General features: G+C 41.8%; 1 protein-coding gene across 1 annotated transcript; it reads right to left on the bottom strand.

Moving 5' to 3' along the window:
- On the bottom strand, positions 1 to 9,857 carry timeless (timeless circadian clock). The gene is made up of 30 exons (XM_084036970.1): positions 9,723 to 9,857; positions 9,055 to 9,147; positions 8,787 to 8,940; positions 8,447 to 8,561; positions 8,262 to 8,324; positions 8,035 to 8,136; positions 7,758 to 7,913; positions 7,544 to 7,677; positions 7,261 to 7,348; positions 6,999 to 7,175; positions 6,519 to 6,736; positions 6,331 to 6,434; positions 5,952 to 6,121; positions 5,053 to 5,175; positions 4,756 to 4,907; positions 4,569 to 4,666; positions 4,370 to 4,487; positions 4,063 to 4,264; positions 3,817 to 3,956; positions 3,550 to 3,629; positions 3,323 to 3,446; positions 3,143 to 3,225; positions 2,889 to 3,043; positions 2,529 to 2,745; positions 2,228 to 2,296; positions 1,972 to 2,090; positions 1,515 to 1,749; positions 965 to 1,016; positions 788 to 846; positions 1 to 557 (listed from the first exon to the last, which is right to left on the bottom strand). Exons 2-30 carry the CDS (start codon positions 9,134 to 9,136, stop codon positions 427 to 429), a joined length of 3,720 nt encoding a protein of 1,239 aa, XP_083893096.1. The 5' UTR covers positions 9,137 to 9,147; positions 9,723 to 9,857; the 3' UTR covers positions 1 to 426.
- Positions 9,858 to 10,349: the final 492 nt, after the last annotated feature.

The raw sequence follows: 10,349 nt of genomic DNA, 5'->3' as shown, positions 1-10,349 counted from the left end.
TTATTTATAAGTAGCATGAACTTTAGTCTGTAATTTTATTAAAACGATGAAACAATTAACCTACAGCTTTCAGACTCAAGTTATAGACAAAAAGACCTGTGATGCAAACCTTTCTCAGACAGCAATATCAGTATGATTATCCATGCTGAGAGAAAAATAATAAACAAATATACAAGTCTGACAGAACTTATTTACTTATAACTACATAAAGGCACCAATCAAGCTTACCCAAGGTGAAAAAAATTAAATTGCTTAATAGGATCTATGTATCCATGGGCTGGTCTTTCATTGGATCGTATGGGACTCCATTTATAGAGTTTCTTCTGTCTGGACTGCAGACCTCCAGAGGGCTGTATCGACCTCAGAGGAATGTGAGGGCCTTTTACGTCTCCCGTCTGCAGTTTTTAAAATCCATTAACAAAGTCCCTAATCCTCATCGTCCTCTTCATCAATTAAGACTACCTTCCGCCTACGCTTCACAGGAGCAGAGATATCCTCCCTGTCTGAATCGGCATCACCTTCGGTTTCCATATGCATCGGAGCGGTGGAGTCATCCTCTGAAAAAACAGTCATGTGTAAGCAAAAAGCTGCAGTTCAGTCTTATTCAAACATCACCATTATCGGGGGCCCATTACTGGTCCTGGACTACAGCAGCACAGACATTAAGCTTAGCATAACATAAGGTGCAACAACATACTATTAACCTTAAGTTTTCTGGCTAAATGCCCAGTTTGTTATGATTAAACTAATACACTAAACCACTACATTGATATAGACAATAAAATACCATTCTCGTCATCATCATCCAACACTCTGCTTCTTTTAGTTGAGCTCCTCTCCTGGGACCTGATTGGACAGGAATAGATGAATATTTAAGGAGTGTTAAAAATTAAAAATAGATATTTCTCAGCTGTGGTTTGGCTTAAGTGATTAAACAAAAAAAAAACATAGGGCCGTGCCTCACCTGTTAAGTGTGTTGTCTGTATCCCCAGTAGGAGTGAGATCTGACTCAGGAGCTTAAAACAACAGAGAAGTATAATAATAATATGAACAAGGTCATCCTCAATCCCTGAGTCATCTTTGATTAGCAGTAGAATGCTAATCAAAGATAATAAATAAAATACTACATCTTATATACAGTGTTGCCCTGTTATTAGACAGCCTTGTAGTGGCTTCACCTCTCCCATATAAAGCAGTTGGAACCATTCTTTTAACTAGCAAATCAAATTAATCTTACCAGTAGGTTTGATCCTAACTATGTTGCTGATGTTTAATGTTCCTTATATTTGACATTTTGAGATGCAAAACAAAAGGATGAAAAGGTTCTTCACAATCACATGATTTCCGTTTCTGTTACATTCTTGGGAAATGCAAGCATCTACATTTTTGGCAGCTGGATAAACAAAGCAGGCCATTTTCGTAGGTATGTAACTCAACACTTACCTGCATGACAGAGCTGTTATTCACTGCTGTAATCTGAGACAAGGCACCGAAGCCGAAGCTCCTACACATACCTGTAATCTCTGAGGTGTGGTGTTTCCTCTTGCGTGTGAGCAGTAGAGCTCTCAGTGCCTGAGCTCGCTGTTCACCTGAGACCTCCGTCTCCTCCTCCTGGGATTCTCTGGTTGGACTCCTTGAACGGTCTTGCTCCCCGTCCCCATTTGGTTCTTCCTCTCTTGGACTAAGAGCCGCAGCTGCACTCCGGAGCTGGGATATGCTGATCTTTTCTGGGATCCTCCAAAAGGTTTCCTGGTTACAGAATAGTAAAAGAAAAAATATATATGTATATGTGAAGTATCAGCTGAAAAGTATGTTGCCATCTGGTGTTTAAAATGTATCTTTACAAATGATTTAGCAAAGTGAGAAACTCCAACACAATCTCAAATGAAAGCACAAAGAGCACATCAAATATCATTAGAGTGAGGTGAAATTACTGGATAGGAGGTGAAATGTCACACAGAAATATCACACCTGTTCATTTGCAGGTGGTCGGAGTCCCAGTTTGCGCAACAGCTTCCGGAAGCTCTTGTTGTCCATGGCTTCCTCATTTGCCTCCATCAGAGGAACAAGTGGCACATCCTGGGACAAACCTTGTGAAGGGACCACAAAAATGTCATCAACAAACCGAACAGCACTAATTACAAAACATTTTCCCCACATATCGAACTTTCCTTAAAGCCATAATCACTTGCACATGAGTAAAGAAATAGCAAGCACTCTCACTTACCATCTTCTTCACGGTGATCTGCTGTTTTGTGAAGACAATTCTGTAGCCACAACAAGGGTCCAGACATGCCTGTCACAAGAAAACACAATATTTGTATATTTTATCTTATATTCTTTTAAGATTTAAAGACATCGCACATGTCTTTGAACATACACACGTTTACCTCTTTGATTTCAAAAGAGACCCAGAAAATACATCTAATCCATGTATAATACTTAATATTATTCTATGAAATATTTCATATTTTACCATGTGCCAATCCCCTCTGAACTAAAGAAAACACAAAGGGCTTTTGTCTCACCTTCCTGTTGTAGAGCGTTCACCACGGTTCCTACATCAGGTCTCCTCTCCACAGTAGAGTACAGGCTCTGGCTCCTCCTTCCTGACTTTGGTGAAGTTTCCCTTTCTTTCTCTTCATCATCCTCACTCTCTTCAGACTCTTCCTCCTCTTCCTCATCCTCTTCACCAAGATCATCTGGGATGCTTTGTGTCAGTGTTTCTAGGAAATCCTCTTCAGTCTATGGCAGAGAAGGAGTGACCTTTATTGAGACTCATTCATGATCTTCATTCCCAAACTAAATCTGGGCCATTGTGTTATAAAACATAACACAAATAATTGCATTATGGATCAGATATAAGAAGTTATCTGAAATAACCTTACCATTCCTTTTCCTGACTTCTTCCCTTGACTGCTGCGACTCCTCTTCTTATAAAGTTCTCGTCTCTCCGACACCAAGCCCATACTGAGCAGCTTGTCCACCACACGTGCACGGGACCGCTTGGCTGTGAGCTTCTTCATGATATTGCCCAGCACATCTGTGAAAATGTATGTTTGTCACTACAAAGGGTCACCACACAAAGCATGAATTAGTATTCCTTTCATGCGCTACACAATGTCAATATGGTGTCCGGTACCATCAGAGTCGTTGTACTCCTTGTAGAGCATCTGCAGCTCCTCCTCCTGCTCCTCAGTCCAAAGAACAATCCTGGTTCCTTTCCTTTTGGTAAACAAAACAAAATTGCAGTGTATAGAGCATTTCTGCAGTATATTCTTCATTACATTAACACTCAACTCATTCTGTTTGGAGTACGTACTTCTGTTTCTTCAGTGCTTTAGCATTTTCCACCAGACCCATATGCACCAGCTGCGTCACTACCTGGCGCCGAGTGCGGCCGCTGTTGCTGAGTAACGGCAGCAGAGTTTCCACTATATCTGGCACTAAACACAAGAATCAAGTCAATGAAATAATCTATACCTAAGTCCAGTGTGCATATGTGTCTTGTTATTCATAATTAAAAAAAAAAAAAAAAAAAACCCGGACCTTCAGAATCACGGTGCTCCTCGTAAAGGTTCCGCAACTCCTCTTCCTCCTCTTCAGTCCACGTTGGCTTCGTTTCCTCTCTGACATATTAGGACAACGAGATGCAATCATTTGAAAAGCAGAACCCAAGTCTTTGCTATTTTGTAATAAATGTAAAAGCCATGATGTAATGCCTTACAGTCTTGTACATTTGCATCTTTTCATGCAACTTGGGAACAACAATCAATCAGCTTAACATGACACACAATGGTACAAAATAGCACCAACCCATCGTTGCTGTAGCCTTCAGTCATCTCACGTACAGCGCCCACATTTTTCCAGAACAGCAGTTCAACATATGCCTTGCTGTTTTGTGCTGCTAGTGAAAAGAAACGGTTCAGCACAAACTTGGCCAAGGTCACCAGTTCCTGTGAAGGAGAAAAGAAAAGTAACTTCCTGTGTCTAATCTACACAATATATAAAACAGCTTGCCTGACAACACTGAAGAATGTTTTTCTCGTGTCACTACTGTACCTTGTAAGCAGCGGCAGCAGGGTCACTAAGGATCTTGTTGAAAAGGTTGAAAACTGACAGCTGGAAAATCTGGGCATCCATTTTGAGGTCGACGGCTAAGCGGTGCAGCATTCGAGCGATGCAGTGGTTTTCGTGCGGTGTGTTCTTTGAGTATGACTTTAATAAGAGGAGGTATGGACGCACAATACTTGGGTTGGAAAACCTGCGAGGGATAAAAGAAGGGGAACATGCCACATTAGGAAGATCATAGCAGCACTATTTTGCATGCAGTGCCAATAGGTTATTTTTACTATAATATTTTCCTCACCTCTTGATAAAGTCTATAAATTTGAACTCTTTTTCGGAAATCTGGACAGACTCCATCTCTTCCTCTTCTAACTCTGCATCATCCTCCTCCTCTGCCACAGGCTCAGGAGGAGAAGACCCTGAAATCAAAAGGCAAGGTGTGAATAGATGCCGTAATACAAAGGCTCACATAAATAAAAAGAACTGAGTAAAGAACTTACTTGGCAGGTTGGCATGCAGGATCTGCTTCAGGAGTTCGAGTTCCTCCTCAGGTTCCACATCAGCTGAACCAAACACATCTCCCTCTGGCCACACCTCTCTGAGAGTGACATATAGATGGCGAACACTTAAACAACTCAACGTGTGAGATTAATCTGAGGGGTCGAATGCATGTCGAGTCTCACTGACCTGGCAGCACGCAGAAGCCCCAGCGCTTCTGGCGCCAGTCGAAACAGCAGGGCATCCTGCACTCGCACCATGGCCTCTGTCTTTTGCTCCTCCAGTGGAGTTTCAGATGTGGCATCAAATGGCACGATGCTTTCAGTTAAAGACTCTGACAACTGCACCGAAAAGGCAGAAATGTGGGATTAGTAGACCAGAAAAGATTTCAGTTCAATTTAAGCCTTAACTTTCAATTCAATCCATTGATGTCAGTGTATTTTTGGGAGCTCTCTGCTGCCCCTAGAGGTGGACTCTCACACTTACCTGAAACCCCGACGCCTTCAGCTCTTCCTCCACAATCTTCCAGGTCTCTGCCAGAGCCTCTGGACTAGTTTCAGTCGAGGGCTTTTTTTTACCTCGAGACTTTTTCCTCCTCACTTTCCTTTTCTGCAGAGTTAACAGAACTTGATATTATTTTGTTAAAGGAGTCATCACCAGGAAATCGCAATTTCTCTTGTTAAAACATGCATATCTGTGTTTGACCTCAGTTGAAACTTGCCTGAAAGGCTGGAGTTTGAAAGTGGCGCCGTTTTTTCGCTTCTGCTCTTTTTCCGAACAGGAATAGCACACAGGGGTGTGCATTCCTAAAGCACGAGATTTTGATTCTGCGCCTACGGTGACGTCACCGTGGAGGCTACTTGCATAAGCCCACCCCTCTTTCACCACCCAACCCCCCCCCCGTCCGCTACCTGACGTCCTGCTGTAAACGTGTCTCTTCAACCGTCTCTGGCTCTTCACTCTCCGGTTCGGGTTCCGACTCTGGTTCGTACATAAATGCCTGAATTCCGTAAGGTTCGTCATTTAGTGTGTGCGCCATGACAGGGGGCTGTTTATGTTTTGGAGTCTGCATGCAGGCAAGCCCCCCCGGCTCTGTCCTTCCTGCGGCGAATCAACGCGCGCCTCATTACATATTATACAATGCACATCCGGACCAGTCAAAACCTCGCGCGTAATCTCGCGTGATAAAATCGCGGTACGAAAAAGGGTCAGAACAAGCTCAATGTTTGATTAAATTTTTTTTTTTTTTTCTAATAAGTTTTACGAATTGATCCAAAGCGATCCAAGGGGGGCTGGATACGTATAAAACCAGGTTATGACTCCTTTAAGCAGATACTAATTGCAAGAATACACACACACAGTACAAATTTAGCAGAAGCACTAACCTGAACCATCAAGCTGTTGCGACCTTTGCAGAAGCGTTCTAACATACGCAAGAAGAGATGAGTTGACTCCACCAAGTCTTTGAGGTAGGAGTGGGGCTGTGTGGTTTCATCATACTTCCTCAGCAGGGTGAGGAAAATCTCCCTGTATTCCATCAGGTAAAATATGTTGCCTAGAAAGTGAAGAGAAACAGATGAATAAAATAGAACTATAATTACATACAACCCCATTTTATAAATGTGTCAGACTCATCCACACCATTATCAGTGGAAGAAGCCCTCGAAGAGTTCGGTAAATTGCGATTTCATAAAATTCTGAGCAGTCTGTCAATAATTTAGCAGAAACCCTGATCCATGTCAACAAGAGCAGTTAGTATCTTACTTTTAATAACACTGGAACTCTGGCGGATGCTTTCATCCTGGCAGCGGTCCATCTCGTTCACAGTTAGCAGCAGCTCTTGATATGCCTTTAGAGCCAGGTGCATCCTAGAAAGAACGAGTGATGTCAGTCGGGGGAACATCACACATGTGGGACATTTTTCCTATTTACCTGCTTCCTAAGGATCTTACCTGCGTGACCAAGACGTGGCCTGTTTGCGGTCTGTGAGCAGCATCTCGTAGTAGTTGGTGATGTTGCGCTCAATATAATGGAAAGCACGGATGGACATGGTCTCAGAAACTAAGTCAGCACGGAAACCGTTGCCACGGTTGAAAGCCATGAAAAAGCTGAGCGCCCAGAGGTAGTATGTCTCGTCATGTTGCTCAGTTTGCTCTCGAATTAGACTTTCCTGTAGAGGAGACCAGGAATTTTAAGAGTATTCTACTTACAACATACTTGTGAAACTTTTGCAAAATTGGTCCACAAATGTACACAAGATTTACGTTTTGAGTGACCTATTGCACATAAACATATCAGACATCTTCTTTAAATGAAATTTTACACAATATTAAATATTTTTTTATAACATTTTCCATTTGTATCCTATTAAACAAGACACAAAGGGTTATTATTTTATGGGTTGCTAAGTAATTCATGTCAAAGCATCTTACCTTCACAAGGTACATGAGGCGATTGTAGCAGTTCTCCAAGAAGTCCACACAAAACTCTCGCAAGAAGAGACGAACATTTAAGGCTGAGCGGCGCTTGTCCTTACACTCCCCAGCCTGTCGATTCCTCTTGGGAACACGCCTCACTGCTTTACCCGTGTCATGGGTATAGTTTTTGAACTAAAAAAAAGGAAAAAGATTCATATTTGTATTATTTTGCATGAGGCTTTGTATCACAGATAAGGTAGAGGAGTTAACTACTCACATCATGAACATGTCTATGATAAATCACATCTCTGTCCCCAATCGACCTGAGGCCCTGAACAACATAGGACCCTCCAAAGCGGGAGTGTCTGAGAGAATTAGAGATTAACAGAGACACACACAAACAGAATAAGCATCTATTTTTCAAGCTCCAGTACTTTCAATAAGCCATATACATATTGGGAAACAAACAAAAGTTTTCTGCAAGTAATAGGCAGGGGTTTCTAAGACATTCTTCAAGCCAAAATGTGAAGAAGACTGTATAGAAGCTAGCTTGATTGTACCTGGTGCCTCTTTGTAACGTGCGGGAGCGTTTCGCTGCATGCTCCTTCTGCCTCAGTGCCTCCAGTTCCTGAGAGTCTCGATGCTTCTCTTCTGCTGACCGGGCCTGCCCGGCACTCACCAAAGCTTCTGGCGTCTGTAAGGAAAGAAGAAGAGCTTGAATACCGGAAAGTTGGAAGCCTATGCGTGTGCCTTCAAGGAGTTCTTCTGTCTAACCTGGTCTCTGAACATGAGGGAGGTCATTTCCAACACGTGCAAACTCCACTGCTGCTCACTCTGTGCCGACGCAAGAAACTTGATCAGGTCATCGAAACCGCTCATGTGAATGGCCCACAGCAGCCTATCATGGATGCTGGCATCATCATCCACTTTCTAATGGAGAAACAGACATAAAGGAAGAAGTACAGGTGAGGTGAAGTCTAAAGTCTGATACTGTCCGAAATTTTGCTCTGACTCTTATGAGATCACATTGATATTCATGTTGAAGTCAGACCTTCTCTTCACACGGGTCCGCAGGTATATGAAGCACATTTCTGACCAGCAGCAGGATCCTCTCTATCAGCAGGTTATCCTCCTCCTGTCTCTGCTCCCAGTCCTGAAAGAGAACATGGTGACTTGGGATAGACATCAAGAGACGCATGGATCAACAGAACCATTTCACGAATAAAAATGAAAGAAACACTAAAAGAAATGTTGTTTTTTTGCCAGTTAAACACTCACCAGTTGCAGAAGTGTGTATAATGTCTCACTTAAAATGCCAAACACTGCTTCACTGGCAAATGCCTAAAAATATAAGCAGAGGACACAAAAAGTACTTGTTATTATAAAATACAATGTATTTGAAACATTAACTAGTTATTACCACGATGGCAGAACTTATTATTGTTATATTGAGATCACAATACCTCTTTATAGGCTTGTAAATGTGATGTCACTTGCAAAAAGTGATGTCTAAACACTGGATCATCAGGGACTTTACCAAAACAAAGCATGGCAGGCTGAGTAAGGTTTACCATGAGCCTGAAAAACAGAGTGATGTCATATGAGCAACAATATGTTAAATAAAACAATACTTTGTATCCGTAAAAACAATAATGTATCACAATATTGCCACTGGTTTATCAATAATCCACTTTAGAAAACCATATTATGATATATTAACAAATAGATAATTTGTCTCCCTCTTCTTATACATATTCATCAGCATATATTTTTCAAGAGCAAGTGAAAAGTTAGGGTTTATACCTGATGCAGGCATCAAATAAAGCCTTGTCTTGTCCATGCTGAATTATCATAGGTAGGAGGTCATTCTGTACAATCTGGCCCGCACCCAGCTGCTGGCGAACGTCACGGGTGTCATCTTCATGGCGTAGATACCTGATCAAGTCTTTCACACCCTCTGCAACAGATATAAAACAGTTAGGAGGACAGTTCCTGTTCTCAATGGATGAAACCAACATTCCCTTTGATGATAAGTCATGTAAATGAATATTTAAAACATTAAAACACTCACCTAAGCAATCAGCTTCCTTGTGATAGGTGTCTCCCTCCAGATAGCCCAGAGCGCTGCATGTTGCCAGAAGCTCACAATTCATCCTGAATAAGTCTAATCAGCAACACAGCAGGATACAGAAAGACCAACAAAAAAGTTGATTACTGTGAACTTCACATTGTTAATCTTTAGGACCCAATCAATTCAATCAATATACGAGCCTGAATCTGCATATATTAATACACTTTATTTACACGTCACATGTTGGACATCAGTGAAAACATACTGAGAGTGGCCCACGTTGTTAAGTTTGAATACTTTTAAGTGGTACTAGCCTAGGTAACTTTTAGTTATTTAGCGACAGCTTGACAATATTTTGAGGGCAGTTACAGTTACTGTAACGTTACAACCCCCGGGAACGAGACTAACCAGGGGACCACCAAACGTTACTTTTGAATCTACGTCCGCGCTACGCAAGGTAACGTTATCACATTCTCAGTCGTTACCGGTTATTATAACGTCGACTATTCAGGTTATCTATAGAGAAACGGTAGCTAGCTTCATACACCAGGTACGGCACATATTGTTTATATTGCGTAGCGTGTGCAATTGACATTAGCGTCACTTTAAAGCAGTTCGAATCTTTGTTCAGAGAGAACAAAAAAGAACAACAACACGGATTAACTTACCAGCTCGCTAAACGCTGTTACTCGACAGTGTCCGTGTTCAGCAACCGTTGGCGTAAAGTTAGGAGCTTTTCCATTCGTTGTAACGGCGGTCAAACTTGCAGTCTTTCGAGAGACTCGAATAAGTCTCGCGCCAACAGCGAAAACACAGGAAGCGGATGTACAATGACGTCACCTATATATTTATGCCCTGCTTTTGGTATTTCAGGTAGCGCCTTTCCAGGGTTACCTATCCAACGGACTGCAAATTCACCAAAATCAATAAATTGACGGTGTAAGGTTGAGGCAAGGGAGGTAGGACCCGAGCAGTGGTTGATGTTTGTGTGCGCCAGACTTAAGAATCTTGTGGAATAGATTTGCAGGTCGTCTATATTTGCCTGCAGTGTTGCCTGAGAGACAAACATAGGGCAACAAGTATAACTGATGTGGTTCTTGTAATTTTAATCAAGGAAATAAATCCTGCTTTACATACATTTGAGAAATGAAGGCTGAAATGTGTGGTAAAGGTGAGAAGTGGTTAATCCTTTCACCCTTTACAGTGCACAACACTGTTTAGAAAACAAAATTAATGTACCGGTAAGCAAAAAACAAAGAAAAAAACCCAACTTATGTTATGTTTAGTTAAATGGA

This window comes from Eutrigla gurnardus, assembly GCF_963514095.1.
Source record: "Eutrigla gurnardus genome assembly, chromosome: 2".
Classification (NCBI taxonomy): Eukaryota; Metazoa; Chordata; class Actinopteri; order Perciformes; family Triglidae; genus Eutrigla; species Eutrigla gurnardus.
Note: the sequence above shows the minus strand (reverse complement) of the source record. Positions and strands in the feature narration are given on the sequence as shown.

Excerpts from the sequence above, each read along its gene's own strand:
- timeless (XM_084036970.1), bottom strand. The coding sequence starts at position 9,136 with ATGAATTGTGAGCTTCTGGCAACATGCAGCGCTCTGGGCTATCTGGAG. Across the intron at positions 8,562-8,786 it reads TTATTTGATGCCTGCATCAG|GCTCATGGTAAACCTTACTC; the intron begins GTATAAACCCTA and ends TCTGTTTTTCAG. Across the intron at positions 558-787 it reads GGATGATGATGACGAGAATG|AGGATGACTCCACCGCTCCG; the intron begins GTATTTTATTGT and ends CTGTTTTTTCAG.